Source organism: Trypanosoma theileri, assembly GCF_002087225.1.
Source record: "Trypanosoma theileri isolate Edinburgh chromosome Unknown TM35_Tth_45_V1, whole genome shotgun sequence".
Taxonomy (NCBI): Eukaryota; Euglenozoa; class Kinetoplastea; order Trypanosomatida; family Trypanosomatidae; genus Trypanosoma; species Trypanosoma theileri.
In genome coordinates this window covers 87,427-108,948 of record NW_021639887.1, presented here as the reverse complement: position 1 = coordinate 108,948, position 21,522 = coordinate 87,427, and the positions used below count along the sequence as shown (strand labels likewise).

The following is a 21,522-nucleotide window of genomic DNA, read 5'->3' as shown; positions in this document are numbered from 1 at the left end:
TTTTCTTTTCACTGCGAAAAACAGTTCATCATCATCATCACAGTGCAAGCCCAGGCACACACACACAGTGAGTGTCCAATAAAACACACAATACTCCATGGCTCTAGTTTATGTATTAAATCACTGCACACACACATCTGTGTACTAGCAAGGAATATATACCGTCAGTGAGCAGAACAGCCCAGTTTTCTGCAAACACATACAACGGGAAAAGCAAGTAATGGAATTATTAGAAGAATGAACACACACACATAGAAGTAAAAGAAAAGATATTCGAATTAAAAGATAAAGCTTGTAAACAGATTATTAATTTCATTCACCCATGGGGATGTACGCAATTATGATAATGACAGTTTAACCATTATTATTATTTGACCTCAGATGAGTCCCACCGTTCAGTACACGGTAACGGAGAACAACACAGCCATAATCAGTAGCGGTGCTGCAGTGCGCATCCACACAGGACCGACACTGCTGTCAACATTAGCCTTCGTCTGTACGGTGGAGGCAATAGTGCTGATCTCTGCGTTTGGTACTGGAGATGGAGTTGTGGTTGATTCTTCACTGACAGTGCTCTCGGGGCTCGGCAGAGTAGTGGAATTGGTTTCTGGTGAGTTTGGTACTGTAGCTACATCATCAGTTGCAGTAGATTGCGTGGTAAGATTAGAGTCACGAGATTGAGTGGTAGTTGGTGCTTCTGTGGTAGTGTTCTCGGTGATCGGCGGAGTAGTAGTATTTGCCTCTTCTGAGCCTGATATTGCAGTCGTACCTGGAGTTGCGGTAGAATGGTCAACGGAATTACCATCAATTGGTGCAGCACTCTCCGCTGTTGGAGAAGATGGCTGGTTAGGTTTCTGTTCACCGGTTTCAGTTTCATCAGATGTGTTGCTCGGTGTTCCATGATCACCATGTGGTGCTGCATCACCTTTTGTGGGTGGACTAGATCCCTGAGTTTGTCTTCGTGTTGTTGAGGTGCTTTCTGCATTCCGTCCTGCACCGTTATGAGCACTGACAGGACCTTCTGGTGCAACCTCTTGCTGTGGACTTACGGACCCTTTTACTTCTTGGGCGGAGAGAAGAACGTCAGCTTGTTTTTTTTCTTTATCCTTATCCTTCTCCTGATTTTGTCCTCTTTGTAAAGATGTTTCTTTATTTGTAGAGAGTGTTGGTTCTCCTGCACCACCACCATCCTGTGCCAGTGTAACCGTTCTTTGGTGCTCATCCGAATTGTGTGTTGCAGGCTCAACGCGTTTTTTACACGTTGGAGATCCCTTATCAGGAGAGTCTGAGGGAGATTTAAGAGCGTCTTCACCAAAGAGAGTTGTAAAGACATTCTTATTACTTGTATTATGACATGAACTGTTCCAAGTACCTGGAGTGCACTGAGCAGCAGGAGTTGAAGGAGGAGCGGCAGGTGCAGGAACTACAGCAGAACCACCAGGACCATGAGGGCACCCAGGAGTACCATCAAGGCAAATCTTTGTCTCACTCTCCGTATCAGGGACTTGGTCGGAAAGATCGGCGGCAGGCACTTCTTCAGCGAGGACGTGCACACACGCACATGAGAGCAGGAGAGCGAGGATACACAGCACGTAGCGCATCATTACCATTACAATACTTCTTGTAGTAGTCTTACTTCAATCGCTTACAGAAAAAATCAATAATAATAACAGAAAGAAAGTAAATCAATGGAAACAAGAAAATAAGAACACACACCAAATTAAACAACACTCAACAATTACAGCAGAAACACACCACATTACAGAAAGCTGCGATCATGAATCATATAATGCCCAAATTAAAGTAAAAACCCACACGGTACCCAATAACAAACAGATAATCCCAATAAACCCCCAAAAGAAAAAAAAAAGAAATTAAAGAATACAACCATCAGAAGCAGAGAGCACGACAATAAAATCAAAATGCCTCTTCCTGTAGGACCAAGCACAATTACAAATATACTCATGTATTCTTTATTATTTTTTCTCTCTCCACACAAAACACTCCACCACACAACAATGCAGAAAGAATTACACAGCGCCCAAGCAAAGAAAACAAAAAAAAAAAAACACAAAATAAGAGCACAACGAGTCACAGAAAAAAAACTCACAGACCACTAAGTATGCTGGTGTGTTCAAGTAATTACGAATACAAATTGTACTAACTACTATTTTTTTCTTTTGATCTGCATCAAGCAGAATACCAAACCGTGCAGGGCAAAAGCACACAATGAAGCAGCAAACCACAAGCAAATAAAAAAATATTATTAATTAGCCCAATTTACACAGTAAACACACAGAAATACACCAACTATGGGTGTAAGTCTATATATGTGTATATATGCAATTATAAATATAAATTCATCTGTTATTATTATTTCTTTTCTTTTCACTGTACAAAAAACAGTTCATCATCATCATTACAGTGCAAGCCCAAGCACACACACACAATACCCCATGGCTCTAGTTTATGTATATTAAATTACTGCACACACACATCTGGGTGTACTAGCAAGAGATGTATACCGTCAGTGAGCAGAACAGCCCAGTTTTCTGAACACACGCAACGGGAAAAGCAAATAATGGAATTAATAGAAAAACGAACACACACACATAAAAGTAAAAAGAAAAGAAAAGATATTCGAATTAAAAGAGAAAGCTGGTAAACAGATTATTAGTTCATTCACCCATGGGGGATGTACGCAATTATGATTATGTTAGTATTACCATTATTATTACCATTATTATTATTCTCCTTCAGATGAGTCCCACCGTTCAGTACACAGTAAAGGAGAACAACACAGCCACAATCAGCAGCGGTGCTGCAGTGCGCATCCACACAGGACCGATACTGCTGCTGTCAACATTAGCCTCCTTCTGTACTGTGGAAGCAATAGTGTTGATCTCTGGCTTGGGTAAAGGAGATGTAGTAGTGGTTGGTGCTTCTGTGGTAGTGTTCTCGGTGCTTGGAGATGGAGTGGTGGTTGGTGCTTCAGTGGTAGTGTTCTCGGAACTCGGCAGAGTAGTGGAAGTGTTTTCTTGTGAGTCTGCGGCAGAACCACTGTTACCTGCATTCGACCCTTCGTTGTTACTTTGTGGCGCTGCAGCAGACTCCTGAGGTGTGCTGTTATTAGCTGGGTTATTTGACGCTTCATCGTTATTTTGTTTAACTGCAATTAACTCTTCTTCTTGTCTTTCTGTTGTCGACATACTTGTTCCTTTTGCGATCTCAGCACTCTCACCATCTTGTGCTCTAGAACCCTCAGGAACATTGGGTTGCAAATCACCAGCGAGTTCATCTTGTGATGCACCCGGTGGCTTTCCTGTTTGTAGGTCATCAGCTTCTGAACTCTGTTGGTGTGCAGGAGCACCTGGTGGGGACTCGGTAACAGATGGTTGCGGTGCTGGTGGTGGACCACTAAGATTCCCATGTGTTTTCCAGTCCGAGCATTTTATTCCAGTACTTGTGTATTCTTTTCTACTCCCATCCCTGCAATCCGCATCATGGCCTGCTGTTGCAAGAAAATCACCCCAACCACCCCAACCAATACTCCGCACATCTTCACGCACATTAGCAGAAGCCGCAGAAGATACAGGAGGATCCGCCATGGTATACCCGCAGGCGCAGCACAGCACAACGGCCAACACACACATCACACGGCGCATCATTATCATCAAGAGAGAGACAATAGTTTGGTTTGCGTAAAAACACTGATCTAGAAAGAAAGACAATCAAAAAGAGCAAAGAATAAAATGAAATGAAGTATCAAACATGTTAGGACACACAAATTGATCACCACAAAAGAAACTCCCATCAAAAAAAATAAAAACATACCAGTTAAAGAGTGCAATAAAGCACAATAACCTCATTAAGAGTAAAAACAAAAACAAAAACGCCCACACTCACAAATATCTCAAAAAAGGCTGAGCCACCCAGCAAAATCATCAAGCAAATAAACAGATATTAAACATTAGCCCAATTTACCCAGTAAACACAGAAATACACACCAACTATGGGTGTAAATCTGTATATGTGTATATATACGCAATTATAAATATAAATTCACCTATTATTATTATTTTTCCCTCTCAATGCAAAAAGCAGTTCATCATCATAGTGCAAGCCCAGGTGCACACACAGAGAGAGTCTCCAAGAACACACACACACAATGGAGTAGCAATAATAATAATTATAGGATAAACACACATAGAGAGCAAAAACACACAACACAGAATAACATTAAGAAACAAAAAAAGAAGATTATTATCCCAACAGGTGGAAGATTAGTTAAACTGTAGGGATGCATGCAAAATAAGAAAAAAGAAAACAAAGGATGACCTGAGTCACACCACACCACCACCACTACAATCAGCATACAAGAATACAGGCCAGTGTAACCACAATCAGTAGTGGTACACGCACCCACACAGAACTGCTGATACTGCTGCTGCTGTCTGCATCACCCNTATTAGTTCATTCACCCATGGGGGATGTACGCAATTATGATTATGTTAGTATTACCATTATTATTACCATTATTATTATTCTCCTTCAGATGAGTCCCACCGTTCAGTACACAGTAAAGGAGAACAACACAGTCACAATCAGTAGTGGTACACGTACCCACACAGAACTGCTGCTGCTGCTGCTGTCTGCATCACCCTTCTTGTTGTTTGTGAGTTCAGGAGGAAGTGTTGTTGTTGTTGTGGTGGTGGTGGTGGTTCTTGTATTTGTATTATCTGCAGAACCTTCTGGGTTACTTGTTGACTCACTCGCTGAAGATGTATTATCATTCTCAGTTGATGTAGGATTAGAACCACCATCACTTGTTGTGGCTGAACTGCTGGAAGAAGGTGTAGTTGGTGATGTTGCATTTTCACTTGCTTCATTGTTTGCATGTTGAGGATTTTCTGAAGGAGCATCACTGTTCCCTGCAGTAGAAGGAGCAGCGGGAGTAGCAGCTTCAGAAGGAGAACTACCACCCCCAGCAGAACCACCAGTACCCGCAGCAGAACCAGCATCAGCTTTATTACCGGGAGCACTATTACTATGGCCATCAGCACCAGGTATAGTATTTTCATCAAGACGGTCGTGCGGATTTTCATCACCAATGTTACCAGGACCCTTACCAGGCCCTTCAGGGAGAGGTGTTTTTTCTTTTATCGTACAGGCATCACGTGAATCGTTACGGCAATTCTCGTTAGTTTCACCCTCATTGTTAGGGCAACTCTTCTTTTCAGAAGATGTCTCACAATCATCAGTACGAGCAACTACATGTTCCCTACCGCTAGTAGAGCACGTAGGATCAGTCTTTCCTTGAGTACAAGCCTTACCACCAGGAGAAACAGATAGAGGTGGCTTTGGACCTGGAGGTGGAGAAGGATGAGAAGAAGGAGGTTGTGGAACTGCAGTAGCAGGACAAGTTTCACCAGAAGGAGTAGTGGAACCATCAGTACCTTTAGTACAAGGACCATCGGCAGGTTCAGAACCCGCCTCAGCTGTCACGCACAAAGAGACAACACTCAACAGCAAAGTGAGAAAACACAACACACGAGACATCATCACGACAGCAAGATTTAGTTTGTTGTTTTAGTCCACTTGAATGCAGAAGAAAGAAGAAGAGATAAAGATAATTAATACAAACACTCAATACATTAGAAACACACACAGAGAGAAACAAAGGAGAGCACAACACAATAATCACTCACACAAAACAACATGAAGCGCAAACGAAAAAATAATTAGTAACACCGAAAAGACAATACTCCAACATCACTCATAGTACAATTAAAGACCAAGCCCAGAGTATCCAGCATTAAACAAAAAAATCCCATATTTCACAAAAAAAAAAATAACAATAAATCAAAAATACGAAAACCCTACGAAGAAAACAAACACACATATAATGGTGTCTTCGCCTTTCAACATATATACAATTACAAACAAATATATACGTATATATTATGACTTTCCCTTTGTACAAACCAGAGACACCTAACAGTGCAGCACAAAGCACAGCGCACACAAGATAACCCAATCGTAAAAACAAAACAAATTAATAACAAGCTCAATTAACCAACTAAAGGAAAGAAATACACCACGTATGAGTATAAACAGTTGTATACCCCATTACGCATGTATATATGCATGTTATTTTTGTTTCAGTTTTTCATTCCAAAAAGGAGACTATCGCATTATACTGGGTAAAGCATACAGTAGCCCAAACACAGAGAATATAGTAGCATATGTAGAATATACAAAATAAAACAACACATTAACATTAAGAAACACAAAAAAGAAGAGAAATTCCAACAGGTGGAAGTTTAGTTAGACTGTAGGGATGCATGCAAAAAAAAGAAAAAGAAAACAAAGGATGACCTGAGTCACACCACCACCACCACCATCACAATCAGCACACAAGAATACAGGCCAGTGTAACCACAATCAGTAGTGGTACACGCACCCACACAGAACTGCTGATACTGCTGCTNATACTGCTGCTGCTGTCTGCATCACCCTTCTTGTTGTTTGTGAGTTCAGGAGGAAGTGTTGTTGTTGTTGTGGTCGTCGTCGTATCTGCATTTCCTCCATCATTTTGGTTACTTGTTGATTCACTCTCTGCAGATGAAGTGCCGTTCTCAGGTGTTGCAGCATCAGAACCAACATCACTCACTGTGGCCGAAGTGTTTGAAGAAGAAGAAGGTTGTGATGTTTCATCTCCCTGTTTAGATCCACCTTCTTCGGTTGCACTGACCACATTGCTTTCAGTTTGACCGTCAGCGGTAGGAGCACCGCCAGTACCCGCAGCAGGAGAAGAAGCACCACCTTGTGAACCGTTTCTACTTTGAGTATCCCGAATTTCTGGTTCACCAGGAGTAACAACAGCAACAGTTGGGTGAGCACGATCCTCTTGTCTTTCATCAGTATTAGGTCCCTTGTCAGTTACAGGACGACTTGCAATTGTAGGACCTTGATGTTCGCTACGACTAGTTACACGATTTTCATTTGAGTTAGCAAGAGCCTTTTCTTGTGGTTCGTTTTTACAACCAGTCTTACCAGAAGGGCAATTATCTTGCGTGACATCATTGGTAGGACAACTATCCTTGAGAGAAGAAGAGTCCACACAATCAACAGCAGTAGCAGCTTCAGGTACACTACCGCCAGAAGTACACGGAGGATCAGTCCTGTCTGGAGTACAACCTTCAACACCACCTCTAGGTTGCCCTGCAAGAACACCAGAAGGACCACCAGGAGCAGAAGCAGACCTTCCATGTTCACCAACGGGTCGAGCAGCACCAGCAGGACAATCACTACCACTACTACCATCTCCGCAACTGTTATCAGCGTGTCCAGATGCAGCAGAAGGACGAGCAGCACAACCACTAACACTATCTTCACCGTCTTGGCAAGGGGAATCAGCCTCAGGTTCAGGTTGAGTCTCTGGAGCGGCCATACAGAGACACTCAACACACAAAAGCAAAGCGAGAAAAAACAATAAACGGCGCACCATCACTGTTATAATAATTAGAAATACTCTCTGAGTTCACTTTTCTACAGAAATAAAGAGAGAGAGAAAAAGTCAAAACAAAAACAAATAATAATTTAAAAAAAAGATAATCAATGACAAATCCAGAAAAATCACGTGGAAGGAATCTAATAAAAGCAAAATAACAAATATTACCCAGTACTACTAAGAAAATTCCAATCAATAAAAGAGAAACGAAAAATCCAACAGCACAATGAACAGAACCAAAAAGCACACAAATACTTAGCTCTCGAATTCGTTGGCCAGCGTACATAAAATTATAAATAAAAATGTATATGAGTTACTGTTCTTTTTTCCTATGCATGAAGCAGAACAACAAAACAGTTAAGGACAAAACGCCCAACTGTGTAAAAAACACAAGAAAACAAACAGATTTTAACAATTGATACCAACTTTCACAGTAAACACAGAAATACACCAACTATGGGTGTAAGTCTATATGTGTATATACGCAATTATAAATATAAATTCATCTGTTATTATGATTTCCTTTTTCCCACTGCAAAAAGCAGTTCATTATATTCATCATCATCATAATGCAAGACCAATCACAGAGTCTCCAAGAACGTACACACACACAATGGAGTAGTAGCAATAATAATAATTATAGGATAAACACAGAGAGCAAAAACACACAAAACACACATTAACATTGAGAAACAAAAAAAGAAGAGAAATTCCCGACAGGTGAAAGATTAGTTAGACTGTAGGGATTGCATGCAAAAAAAGAAAAAAAAGAAAACAAAGGATAACCTGAGTCACACCACACCACCACCACTACAATCAGCACACAAGAATACAGGCCAGTGTAACCACAATCAGTAGTGGTACACGCACCCACACAGAACTGATGATACTGCTGCTGCTGTCTGCATCACCCTTCTTGTTGTTTGCAAGTTCAGGAGGAAGTGTTGTTGTGGTAGTTGATTCTGTATTTCCTGCTCCTTCTTCATTTTGGTTCCTTATTGATTCACTCTCTGCAGATGAAGTGGCAGCGTTACTCACATCGTTTGCAGCATCTGAACCCACAGTATTGTCCGCAGTTGAACTGTTAAAAGGAGTATCACCTGTATTTGGGGGTGTGGCTGCTGAAGGTTCTTCTGAGTGCAAAACTTCAGTTGGTTTCCTTGTAGTATGTGTAGTACTGCTTGCATTACTTTGAGAATCATTTTTCTCAGCGTCTCCTTTATCACCATCTGAAGGACCATCTTTGGCATTGGCAGCATCCTTTATATTTGCATCTGGTCCCTCACTGTTTTTTTGTGATTGACCACCTCCCTGATTTGGCGTGCCGAGATTCGTTTTTGTACCGCTGCTGACACTTCCCTCAGGGTTATGGTCATTTAAACTATTTTGGCCCTGCTGTACTCTTTGCACTTGTGCATCCTGAACACCACCACTAGAAGAACTGGATGAAGAAGAACCTTGAGCCTCAACACCTGGTTGACCTATGGGACCAGCAGGACCAGGAAGAGAAGGAGCAGCTTCTGTTGTTCTTTTAGGGCAGCGAGAATCAGGAGAATCACGTAATTCAGAAGTGCAGTCATCAGCATTAACTTCAGGACCGCCAGGTTGAACTTCTTGTGATGTTTGAGAAGCCACAGATACGCAAGCAACACTCAGAAGCAAAGCCATAAAATAAAACAGTCGGCCCATCAGCAACATGGAAAACGTTACTTGTAGTGTTCAATGCAACCAAACTTCAGAAAAAAGAAAACAAGATAAAGAGAAGAAAAAAAAGAATAAAGTACAAACACACACAAAAAGAAGGAACAACGGAGAAAAAGAAAAAACAATATCACATAAAAAACACAAGACAAGGTAACGAGCAGAAACACAAAAGAGCCCAATAAAGCTGCAGAACAAAAAAAGTTAAAACGAAAACAAAAAACAAACAAATTAATAACACACCCAAAGGAGCCAGCAAACATAAAACAAGAACACTAATCTATTGTCAGGATAGAGTAAAAATGCAATTATAAATGTATTTGTGAATCTGTTATTATTCTTTCACTCCTTAAAAAGAAAAACACAAAAACAGTTCAGGACAAAACACACAACGCCCATCAAACAAAATGGAAACAAAACAAAGAAACAGAAAGTTTCAATTAGCCCCACTTACCCAAAAAACACAGAAATCTACACTAACTATGGGTGTAAGTCTATATATGTGTATGTATATACGCAATTATAAATATAAATTCATCTGTTATTATTATTATTTATTTTTTCCCACTGCAAAAAACAGTTCATCATCATTACAGTGCAAGCCCAGAGGCACACACACAGAGAGAGTCTCCAAGAACACACACACACACACACAATGGAGTAGCAATAATAATTATTATAGGAAAAACACAGAGAGAGCAAAAACACACAAAAACATTAACATTAAGAAACAAAAAAGAAGAATAGCCCAACAGGTGGAAGATTAGTTAGACTGTAGGGATTGCATGCAAAAAAAGAAAACAAAGTATGACCTCAGTCACACCACCACCACCACCACTACCACAATTAGCATACAAGAATACAGGCCAGTGTAACCACAATCAGTAGTGGTACACGCACCCACACAGAACTGCTGATACTGCTGCTGCTGTCTGCATCACCCTTCTTGTTGTTTGTGGATTCAGGAGGAAGTGTTGTTGTTGTTGTTGTGGTGGTGGTTGTATCTCTGTCTGCAGTTTCCACCCCTTGTTGGTTGTTTAATGATTCACTCTGTGCAGATGAAGTGCCATTCTCAGGTGTTGCAGCATCAGAACCCCTTTCACTCTCTTTGTCTGAATTGTGCGAAGAAGGAGAAGGTTGTACTGCTGCACCTTCCACATTAGCTGCTGCACTATTGGCGGTACTTCCAGGTTGACTAATATTTGCAGAAGCAGCCCCACGTGCCCCAGTAGAAGGAGGTGCAGCAACAGCAGGTTCGCCAGATGCACTTGGAACCGCAGCAGCAGATTCGCCTTCGTTACCGGAAGACGGCTGTTCATCAGATGATGCTTTCTCTCCTTTTTGGTTGTCTCCACGAGAATCCGCTTCCTTTACTTCTATCTCCGTACCACCTGATGGAAGCTGACCTTCTGGAATTTGTACTCTTTCTTCACCATTCACATGTAGTTCAGTACCGTCTCCCACACTAGTAGTCTGGGGACTAGGACCACCTACCTGACTCACACCTGTAGGACCAGATGGACCACTCTCTCCAGGCCGCTCACGAGGATCAGGTACTTTAATAGGCGATTGAACAGATAAAGAATCGCTTTATCCAGAAACACAAGATCCGTCAGGTTTATCGGAGCTTCGACAAGTACCATGGGAAGAAGTAGGTTCAGAATGAGAGTCGTGCTGTCCTTTCTCACTCTGTTCTTCAGGAATAAGCTTTTTATCTACATCTGCAGCCGCCATATACACACAACCAATACTTACAAGTAAAACCAAAATACACAACACACGACGCATCATCATCATAACGGTCATTGTCACTCTTCTTGTGGATCTCGCCATCACTTGAGTTCACAGGTCTACACAGGGAGTGTAAAATAGAGAAGGAAGAAGAAGGAAGAGACACACATAGTGAGTGGATGCAGTACAACAAATACTCATAGTGAGAGAGCAAAGCAGCAACTGCACAGTAAAGCAAGAAAAAGAAATAGCCCACTTGTATGATAATATGTATCCATTAAATAGAAAAAAAAAATACCCCACCATACCCAAATAAGAGAGAGAGAGAGAGCCAAACACACACACACACAATATCCCATGGCTCTAGTTTATGTATATTAAATTACTCCACACACACATCTGTGTGTACTAGCAAGAGATGTATACCGTCAGTGAGCAGAACAGCCCAGTTTTCTGCAAACACACAACGGAAAAGCAAGTAATGGAATTAATAAGAAAAAGAAAACACACACACACACAAAAGTAAAAGAAAAGATATTCCAATTAAAAGAGAAAGCTGGTAAACAGATTATTAATTTCATTCACCCATGGGGGATATAAGCAAATATGATAATGTTAGTTTAACCATTATTATTATTTTTCTCAAGTGAGTCCCACCTTTCAGCACACAGTAGCGGAGAACAACACAGTCACAATCAGTAGTGGCACACGTACCCACACAGAACTGCTGATACTGCTGCTGCTGTCTGCATCACCCTTCTTGTTGTTTGTGAGTTCAGGAGGAAGTGTTGTTGTTGTGGTGGTGGTGGTGGATGTTTCTGTATTTCCCACATCAGTGCTTTGGGTATTTGTTGACTCAGTTCCTGCAGATGTACTGCCATTCTCAGTAGGTGAAGTGTCAGATCCACTGGTACTCTCTGTGACTGTAGTGTTGGAAGAAGAAGGCTGTTCTGCTGCACCGTCAGCATTCGTTGCATTTTCAACTTCTTTACTGTTATCGGTGCTTTCAGCTTGATCTTCAACTGCAGTCTGACCACCAGTTATCTCACCAGGAGCTGAAGCAGAGAGATCTGCTTCGCCTTGAACAGGTTTCGTACCTTGACTTGCTACCGGAACAGAACTGGGTGAAACAGCATCACCAACTGCAGGAAGAGCACCAGGACCACCAGGACCACTAGCGGCACTACCAGCTCCTGTACCTGCTCCAGCAGCACCAGCAGCGCCAACAGTACCATTAGTACCGCGGTCGCCTTCAGGATTTTCTTTATTTGGTGTAGTTAGAGCCGGTTTCTTTTGTGGTGAACAAGGTTTAGATTCTTGATGGCACTCGCCATCACTTTCGTCACCATTGGTATTGCACCTCTCACTCTCAGAAAGGTCTGCACACTCAGAAGGGGAAGTTTCAGGTGACTTAGGGTCTTTTTCACACTTTGGACCAATACTGCCTGGCTCACGACACGCACCACCATCAGAAGTTTGTAGTTGTTCCTCTCCAGCCACCACACACACACAGGCAACACTCAAAAACAGGGCCGTAAGGTACAGTAGTCGTCGCAGCAACATCATGGAAAAAATAATCACTTGAATCGCTCAACGTAACCAAAACTCAGAAAAAAAAGAACCAAATAAAAAATAAATTATATACATACAAAAACAGAAGGAAAAACAAAGAAAAAAACAAAAAACAAATCTTAGGAAAATCACAAGAGAAGACAACGCGCAAAAAGATTAAAGAGTCCAACAAAGAACACAATGACCAGCACGGAAAAAAGATAATCCCAATTAACCCCTCAAAACCGAAAAAGAACTGAGAGAACGATTATCAGAAGCACCAAGCACAGAAATACAAAACATTTTCACTTTCAGTCGAACCACGTACACAAATATGCATATATGTTTATTCCTTATTATTGTTTTTCCGCACAAAAAACAATCCAACAGCGAAGTGAAGGACAAAGCACACAGCGCCCACAGAAGGAAAAAGAAACAAAATAATTGAGAGAAGCACCAATCACACAAAAATATCACAGAACTCTAGATATGCTGGTGTGTGTATGCATTTAAGAATACATATATATCAATTAATACATTTCTTTTCTCAGCAAAGAAAAACAAAGGGAACCACAAGCAAAAAAACAGATATTAACCATTAGCCCAATTTACCCAGTAAACACGTAGAAACACACCAACTATGGGTGTAAGTCTATATGTGTATATATACGCAATTATAAATATAAATTCATCTGTTATTATTATTTCCTTCTTTTCACTGCAAAAAAAGTTCATCATTATCACAGTGCAAGCCAGGCACACACACAGAGAGAGTCTCCAAGAACACACACACACACACAATGGAGTAGCAATAATAATTATTATAGTATAAACACAGAGAGAGCAAAAACACACACAAAACACATTAACATTAAGAAACAAAAAAAGAAGAGAAATCCCAACAGGTGGAAGATTAGTTAGACTGTAGGGATTGCATGCAAAAAAAAAAACAAAGGATGATCTGAGTCACACCACACAATCATCACACAAGAATACAGGCCAGTGTAACCACAATCAGTAGTGGCACACGCACCCACACAGAACTGCTGATACTGCTGCTGCTGTCTGCATCACCCTTCTTGTTGTTTGTGAGTTCAGGAGGAAGTGTTGTTGTTGTTGTTGTGGTGGTGGTAGTGGATGTATTGTCAGTTTCAGGGTTCGTACTCGCTGAGGTATTCGTCGTTGTCTCTGTAGAATTACCACCATCCGCAGTTCCATCAGTTTGAGAAGATGCAGAAGTAGGAGATGATTGTGCAGCTGTACCTTCTCCACTGGCTGCACTGGTGTTGCCTACACTACTGTCATTGGATGTATCACCAGTTTGTTGAGGTTGCTGTGAAGCTTCTTGATTTGAGTTGTCTTTCACCCCAGGAGTAGCTTCTTCCCTTCGTATTGGATCTTGACTGCTCTCTTGCTGCTGGTGAATTTCTTGACTCCCTCCTGCACCATCCTCTGCACCTGGTACCTCGACCCCCCTCTCGTGTTGAGTAGTAGGTCGATTAGTAGTGACTTCAGCTCCACGCCCCGGTTCACTCGTCTGAGAAGGTAGGACACTACCGCCAGGACCGTGCTGTTGACCACCTCCAGATAGATTATTCTGAACACCGTTGGTGTTAGGCTCTTGAGAAGCACCAGCAGCAGCAACACCTCGTTCAGGTTCCACAGAAGGGGGAGTACAATTACCACCACCAGGAAGGCAGTTGGTAGTTTGGGCAACAGGAGTACCTTGAAGAAGAATCTTTGTCTCACTCTCCGTATCAGGGACTTGGTCGGAAAGATCGGCGGCAGGCACTTCTTCAGCGAGGACGTGCACACGTGCACATGAGAGCAGGAGAGCGAGGATACACAGCACGTAGCGCATCATTATTACCATTGCAATACTTCTTGTAGTAGTCTTACTTCAATCATTTACAGAAAAAAACAAAACAGATAGAAAAACCAGAAACAAAGTGAATCAATGGAAAGAAGAAAATAAAAAAACACACACCAAATCAAACAACACTCAACAATTAAAGCAGAAACACAGACATGAAAAAAAACGTGCAACCATAACTCAGATAGTGCCCAAATAAAAAGAACAACGCATACAATACCCAATAACAAACAGATAACCCCAATAAACCCCTCAAAAGAGAAAGAAATTAAAGAGAACGACCATCAGAAGAGTAAGGCACAGAAATACATCAAAATGCCACTTCCTGTAGGACCAAGCACAACTAAAAATATATTTATGTATTCTTTATCATTTTCTCTCCCCACAAAACACTCTAACATACAACAATGCAGGAGAAAGCACACAGCGCCCAAGCAAAGAAAACGAAAACACAAAGTAAGAACAGGACCAACCGCACAAAAATAACTCACAGACCACTGAGTATGCTGGTGTGTTCAAGTAATCACGAATACAAATTGTAATAACTACTATTTTTTTTCCTTGCTCTTATAAAACTGATTACCAAAAACCGTGAAGGCAAAAGCACACAGTGACCCACGCACACCAATGCAAAGAAAGATATTAATCATTAGCCCAATTTACCCAAGTAAACACAAGAAATAGACCAACTATGGGTGTAACTCTATATGTGTGTATATAGGCAATTATAAGTAATAAATTCATCTGTTATTATTATTTCTTTTCTTTTCACTGCAAAAAAACAGTTCATCATCACAGTGCAATCCCAAGCACACACAGTGAGTGTCCAATAAAACACACAATACCCCATGGCTCTAGTTTAAGTATTAAATTACTGCACACACACATCTGTGTGTACTAGCAAGAAATGTATACCGTCAGTGAGCAGAACAGCCCAGTTTTCTGCAAACACACACAACGGGAAAAGCAAGTAATGGAATTATTAGAAAAAGGACACACACACAAAAGTAAAAGAAAAGAAATTCCAATTAAAAGATAAAGCTGATAAACAGATTATTAATTTCATTTACCCATGGGGGATGTACGCAATTATAATTATGTTAGTTTAACCATTATTATTATTATTTGTCCTCAGATGAGTCCCACCGTTCAACACACGGTAACGGAGAACAACACAGCCACAATCAGCAGCGGTGCAGCAGTGCATATCCACACAGGACTGACACTGCTGTCAACATTAGCCTTGTTCTGTACTGTGGGGGCGATGTTGCTGATCTGTGGGTCGGGTACAGGAGATGGAGTGTTGGTCAGTGCTTCTGTGGTGGTGTTCTCGGTGCTCTGAGGAGTAGTGGTATTTGTTTCTGTTGAGTTTGGTGCGGCAGTCACATCATCAGTTGCAGTAGATTGCGTGGTAAGATTAGAGTCACGAGAAGGAGTCGCGGTTGATACTTCACTGACAGTATTCTCGGTGCTCGGCGGAGTAGTAGTATTTGTTTCTTCTGAACTTGTTGTGGTATTTTCAGACTGTGTTTGTGGGTTTGTTTGTTTGGTATCAACCCCTTCAGTTGAGTGTTCCCGTGTTGGTGGATTTTCAGTTCTTTCTGATTCAGTTGAACCTTCTGGTGTACTGTGTGACTCTGCAGCTTTTGTAGGTAAAGGATCTGTAGCTGTAGTTACAACAGGAGTTGACTCTGGCTCACCTACAGCAGGAACTGATGGGCGGGCCACCTCACTGTCTTCTTGAACCAGGTTTTCATTCTCCCGTGTGTCCTTCGTCTGTTGAAGTGAACGTTCATGATCCTTTGACTCCCGTCTTTCTTGTTCTTGTTGTTCAGTTAGCCTTCCTGCCATTTCTTCCTTTTCAGCTAGTTCTTGTTGTTTTTGCTTTAGCTGTTCAGCCTGCTTTTCCTTTTCACGCATTTCCTTTTGAGTTAACTCTTTATCTAGTTTTACTGCCTCTTCGGTAGTAAGACGTGTATGGTCGTTATTCTTACTCTTCTTGTGCTCTTCGATCTGCTGCCACCGTTTAGGAGTAAATTCAGGGACATCAACCCTGGTACTACCCATATAAGCCATCACCGCCTTTAGCTGTCCATTAGTAGTAGTATCAATGGTTGTTGTTGTTCTTGCTGCTCTTGCGGTACGCTGGCGGCAGAGGTCTGCGTACTTCCCACATGCAGACACACGGCTGCCCGCACCGCATGTAAGCCACTCGCTCTCAGCAGCGGGGCGTACACGCAGCGCACCGCCGGCCGCACACGACACCTCCACAGCCCCACGGGATACACCACGGCCACTGGGACTGTCATTATCAACAGCAGCAGCAGCCGTCATGGTATACCCGCAGGCGCAGCACAGCACAACGGCCAACACACACATCACACGGCCCATCATCATCATCATGAGATAGACAAGGGTTTGTTTCACGTAAAAACACTGATCTAGAAATAAAGACAACCAAAAAGTAAAAAAAAAATAACTGAAGTATCAAACATGTTAGGACACACAAATCGATTACCACTATGGAAACTCACATCAAGAAAAGAAAAAACCCACCAGTTAAAGAAGGCAATACACCGCAATAACCTCATTACCAGTAAAACAAAAAAACACCCACACTCACAAATATCTCAAAAAGGCTAAACCACCCAGCAAACCACAAGCAAACAAACAGATATTAATCATTGGCCCAATTTACACAGTAAACACAGAAATATACACTTACTACGGATGTAAGTCTATATGTGTATATATACGCAATTATAAATATAAATTCATCTGTTATTATTATTTATTTTTCCCACCATAAAAAGCAATTCATCATCATTATCACAGTGCAAGCCCAGGTACACACACAGAGAGAGTCTCCAAGAATACACACACACAATGGAGTACTAGCAATAATAATAATTATAGGATCAACATAGAGAGCAAACACACACAAAACACATTAACATTAAGAAACAAAAAAGAGAGAAAATCCCAACATATGGAAGATTAGTTAGACTGTAGGGATACATTGCAAAAAAGAAAAGAAAACAAAGGATGACCTGAGTCACACCACACCACCACATTACAATCAGCACACAAGAATACAGGACAGTGTAACCACAATCAGTAGTGGTACACGCACCCACACAGAATTGCTGATACTGCTGCTGCTGTCTGCATCAACCTTCTTGTTGTTTGCAGTCTCAGGAGGAAGTGTTGTTGTTGTTGTGGTGGTGGTGGTGGTTGAATCAGCATTGACGTTCTCTTGTGAACCTTCTGTGCCAGTCGTACCTGTAGCTGCAGCAGTCTGATTACTGGTATTGCTGTCACCACCTTCAATTGCATTTTCCGATTGAGTTTGTGGGTTGGTGGTGTTGGAGCCCCCGTCTCCAGAAGAGGTTGTGTCTGCAGTTGGTTCTGTTTCCTGTCCTTCTGTTGCGGTTTTCTGTGGTTCCTGTAAGTCTTCATTACCTGCTGTGGTAGGCGTATTCCCTCGGCCTTCACTTTCTGCTGGTACACTGCCATTATCTGTGTCCCCACGATTATGACCTTGTTGTCCTTGCTGTTGTAGTACTGGTGATTGTTGTGACGCTGTTTCTACTGCTGGTTGTTGTCCAGAAGAAGAAACAGCAGAAGGTGCACCCAATTCTCCATTTCGACCGGCACCACCAGGTTCACCTTGACTTCCTCCCCTTGGTTCAGAACCAACAACACCGGGGACAGGTGTACCTTGAAGAAGAATCTTTGTCTCACTCTCCGTATCAGGGACTTGGTCGGAAAGATCGGCGGCAGGCACTTCTTCAGCGAGGACGTGCACACACGCACATGAGAGCAGGAGAGCGAGGATACACAGCACGTGGCGCATCATTATTACCATTACAAACCTTCTTGCAGTAGTCTTACTTCAATCGCTTACAGAAAAAGAAACCCAATAATAAAAAAAACAGAAACAAAGTGAATCAATGTTAAACAACAAAAAATGAGAACACACTACCAAATCAAACAACACTCAACAATTAAAGCAGAAGCACACACATAAAAAAAAACGTGCAACCATAACTCAGATAATCGCCCAAATAAAAGGAACAAAACACACAGTACCCAATAACAAACAGTTAATACCAATTAACCCCTCAAAAGAAAAAAAAGAAATTAAAGAGAACGACCATAAGAAGAAAGCAGAGCAATAAAATCAAAATGCCTCTTCCTGTAGGACCTAGAACAATTACAAATATACTTATGTATTCTTTATTATTTTTTCTCCACACAAAATACTCTAAAACACAACAATGCAGGAGAAAGCACAGAGTGGCCAAGCAAAGAAAAGGTGAACAAAAACACAAATTAAGAACAGGACGAATCACACAAAAATAACTCACAGACCACTGAGTATGCTGGTTTGTTCAAGTAATTACAAATAAAAATTGTATTAACCACTATTTGTTCCTTTGCTCTTATAAAACTGATTACCAAAAACCGTGCAGGACAAAAGCACAGAATGACCCAGCAAACCATAAGCAAAGAAAGAAATATTAACCATTAGCCCAATGTACACAGTAAACACATAGAAATACACCAACTATGGCTGTAAGTCTATATGTGTGTATGTATAAGCAATTATAAATAATAAATTCATCTGTTATTATTCTTTTCTTTTCACTGCACAAAAGCAGTTCATCATCACAGTGCAAGCCCAGGCACACAGAGAGAGAGTGTCCAAGAACACACACAATACTCCATGGCTCTAGTTTATGTATATTAAATTACTGCACACACACATCTGTGTGTACTAGCAAGAAATGTATACCGTCAGTGAGCAGAACAGCCCAGTTTTCTGCAAACACACACAACGGGAAAAGCAAATAATGGAATTAATTAGAAAAAGAACACACACACATAGAAGTAAAAGAAAAGATATTCAAATTAAAAGATGATACTGGTAAACAGATTATTAGTTTATTCACCCATGGGGGATGTACGCAATTGTGATAATGTTAGTATAACCATTATTATTATTCGACCTCAGATGAGTCCCACCGTTCAGTACACAGTAGCGGAGAACAACACAGCCACAATCAGCAGCGGTGCTGCAGTGCGCATCCACACAGGACTGACACTGCTGTCAACATTAGCCTTCTTCTGTACAGTGGAGGCAATAGTGTTGATCTCTGCGTTTGGTACTGAAGGAATTGATGTTGTGGTTGGTGCTTCGACACTGTTATCGGTGTTAGGCGGAGTAGTGGTATTTGTTTCTTCTGAGCCTGTTGTGGCAGTTGCATTCGTTGCTGCAGTATTCTCAGTCGCTGGTGAAGGATTCTGTGAAGCATTACCAGGATTAACATTACTGTTATCTGGGGGTGTTTCAGAGTCACTTTGTGTTTCGGTTTGATTGGAATTAACACGTTCAGGTGATTGTGCTTCCGTAGTTGGTGCTGTCGTCTCTGGTTTCGTGGGACCATCTTGTGTACTCGGTTGTCCTGCACCACTTGATGATGAAGATATGCTGTCTCTAGCTGGAACTTCTCGGTGTTGGGTATCTGAAGAAACAGCACCATCTTCACGAACCCCAGTTCGATCCGTCTGAACTTGTCCTTGGACTCCACCCTGACCTCCTTTCGCAGCAGAACCACGTGGGATAAGAGAGCTTTCCAAAGGACATCGCTCATGTGCACCATAGAGTGCAGTAAAGATTCGTGCTTCACCACCTTCAGTACCAGCAGTAGTGGTTTCAGGAGTACGACAAGGCCTCTCAGATGTACCAGTACCACCTGGTTCAGCTACCAGACCAGGCTGACCGTTAGCTTCCATGCAGACAGAGGCAACACTCAACAGAAAAACCAGCAAACACACAACGGATCGCATCATCATGGAAAGAGTAATTCTTGGTTGTTTTACGTTACTTAGTTAGAGAAAAAGGGAACAGAGAGAAAAAGTAAAAAGTATCCCATAAAATAAAAACGAAAATAGATGGTGGTAAAACAGAAACAAAAGTATACATAAAACAACACTACCAGTATAAACATTAAAGAATCCAATACAGAGACACCACAAAAAGAAACCCGAACAAAACAAGACGTAATGAAACAAAATTAAAAGCACAACGCAATGCCCAACAAACATACAATTTACACAGAAGACTGGGTGTGCTGGTGATTGTAAGAAATAATGAAATTATGTTTAACAATTACTGTTTTTTTTTTCTCTATTCAAACTAGATAATCATAACAACACAGTACAAAGCACATATAGAACGAAGAAAAAAAATAGCAAAATCACATGAAAACAAAAAGAAATTAACAATTAAAAACAACATACCCAGTAAACATTGAAATACACCAACTATGGGTGTAAGTCTATATGTGTGTATATAAGCAATTATAAATATAAATCCATCTGTTATTATTATTATTATCATTTGTTTTTCTTCACAATGCAAAAAGCATTTCATCATCATTACAGTGCAAAGCACACAGGCACAGAGAGAGTCTCTAAGAACACACACAATACCCCACGGCTCTAGTTTATATGTATTAAATTAATGCACACACACATCTGTGTGTACTAGCAAGACATGTATACCGTCAGTGAGCAGAACAGCCCAGTTTTCTGCACACACACACACAACGGGAAAAGCAAGTAATGGAATTATTAGAAAATAACACATACGGATAAAAGTAAAAAATAAAATAAAATAACCTCAAGAGTATCAGAAAAGAGAAAAATAATGGATAAGATAAATAAGTTTTTATTTTTTCTTTCCTCATCCATAAAAAGGAGTAGTACAACCTTTTCATTTTCATGTTGTGGCTTCGGGCCATTTCCTCTTAACGAAAAATTGTCTCCAATGTCTTTCTGAAAATATGGGTAATACAAACCCCCTTTTTTCTTTTCTTTCTTTGATTTTTTATTCTCCATCTCTGCCTTCACTAGTATATTTCGCATCCTTCTCATTCTTCTTTTCTTTTCTTTTTTCCTTTTCAACCTATTGGACTTCCCCAATATCACATTCACGCAAACCTCTATCCAGCTCTCCTTTTTCTTTTTCTTCTTTCCATTCAACCTATTCCCAATTCCCCTAATATGGCCCACTAGTCTTGTACTTTCCTTGTTTCTCAACATCATGAAAGTCCCACCGTGTTGGCTTTCGGAAATCGTGTCGGGT

At 41.1% G+C, this 21,522-nt stretch overlaps 10 protein-coding genes across 10 annotated transcripts; all 10 read right to left on the bottom strand.

The window, feature by feature from the left end:
* Positions 1-395: 395 nt before the first annotated feature.
* On the bottom strand, positions 396-1,610 carry TM35_000451360 (uncharacterized protein; the record flags this gene model as incomplete). Its single annotated transcript, XM_029030233.1, has 1 exon — positions 396-1,610. One exon carries the CDS (start codon positions 1,608-1,610, stop codon positions 396-398), a length of 1,215 nt encoding a protein of 404 aa, XP_028878464.1.
* A 1,164-nt stretch (positions 1,611-2,774) lies between these two features.
* On the bottom strand, positions 2,775-3,674 carry TM35_000451350 (uncharacterized protein; the record flags this gene model as incomplete). Its single annotated transcript, XM_029030232.1, has 1 exon — positions 2,775-3,674. The coding sequence occupies one exon, from the start codon at positions 3,672-3,674 to the stop codon at positions 2,775-2,777; it is 900 nt and encodes a 299-aa protein (XP_028878463.1).
* Positions 3,675-4,569: 895 nt separating this feature from the next.
* On the bottom strand, positions 4,570-5,562 carry TM35_000451340 (uncharacterized protein; the record flags this gene model as incomplete). The annotated part of the gene is made up of 1 exon (XM_029030231.1): positions 4,570-5,562. One exon carries the CDS (start codon positions 5,560-5,562, stop codon positions 4,570-4,572), a length of 993 nt encoding a protein of 330 aa, XP_028878462.1.
* An 847-nt stretch (positions 5,563-6,409) lies between these two features.
* TM35_000451330 (uncharacterized protein) lies at positions 6,410-7,453 on the bottom strand (the record flags this gene model as incomplete). Its single annotated transcript, XM_029030230.1, has 1 exon — positions 6,410-7,453. The coding sequence occupies one exon, from the start codon at positions 7,451-7,453 to the stop codon at positions 6,410-6,412; it is 1,044 nt and encodes a 347-aa protein (XP_028878461.1).
* An 876-nt stretch (positions 7,454-8,329) lies between these two features.
* TM35_000451320 (uncharacterized protein) lies at positions 8,330-9,181 on the bottom strand (the record flags this gene model as incomplete). The annotated part of the gene is made up of 1 exon (XM_029030229.1): positions 8,330-9,181. The coding sequence occupies one exon, from the start codon at positions 9,179-9,181 to the stop codon at positions 8,330-8,332; it is 852 nt and encodes a 283-aa protein (XP_028878460.1).
* Positions 9,182-11,605: 2,424 nt separating this feature from the next.
* On the bottom strand, positions 11,606-12,511 carry TM35_000451310 (uncharacterized protein; the record flags this gene model as incomplete). The annotated part of the gene is made up of 1 exon (XM_029030228.1): positions 11,606-12,511. The coding sequence occupies one exon, from the start codon at positions 12,509-12,511 to the stop codon at positions 11,606-11,608; it is 906 nt and encodes a 301-aa protein (XP_028878459.1).
* Positions 12,512-13,478: 967 nt separating this feature from the next.
* TM35_000451300 (uncharacterized protein) lies at positions 13,479-14,369 on the bottom strand (the record flags this gene model as incomplete). Its single annotated transcript, XM_029030227.1, has 1 exon — positions 13,479-14,369. One exon carries the CDS (start codon positions 14,367-14,369, stop codon positions 13,479-13,481), a length of 891 nt encoding a protein of 296 aa, XP_028878458.1.
* A 1,149-nt stretch (positions 14,370-15,518) lies between these two features.
* On the bottom strand, positions 15,519-16,772 carry TM35_000451290 (uncharacterized protein; the record flags this gene model as incomplete). The annotated part of the gene is made up of 1 exon (XM_029030226.1): positions 15,519-16,772. The coding sequence occupies one exon, from the start codon at positions 16,770-16,772 to the stop codon at positions 15,519-15,521; it is 1,254 nt and encodes a 417-aa protein (XP_028878457.1).
* Positions 16,773-17,448: 676 nt separating this feature from the next.
* TM35_000451280 (uncharacterized protein) lies at positions 17,449-18,237 on the bottom strand (the record flags this gene model as incomplete). Its single annotated transcript, XM_029030225.1, has 1 exon — positions 17,449-18,237. The coding sequence occupies one exon, from the start codon at positions 18,235-18,237 to the stop codon at positions 17,449-17,451; it is 789 nt and encodes a 262-aa protein (XP_028878456.1).
* A 1,163-nt stretch (positions 18,238-19,400) lies between these two features.
* On the bottom strand, positions 19,401-20,228 carry TM35_000451270 (uncharacterized protein; the record flags this gene model as incomplete). Its single annotated transcript, XM_029030224.1, has 1 exon — positions 19,401-20,228. One exon carries the CDS (start codon positions 20,226-20,228, stop codon positions 19,401-19,403), a length of 828 nt encoding a protein of 275 aa, XP_028878455.1.
* Positions 20,229-21,522: the final 1,294 nt, after the last annotated feature.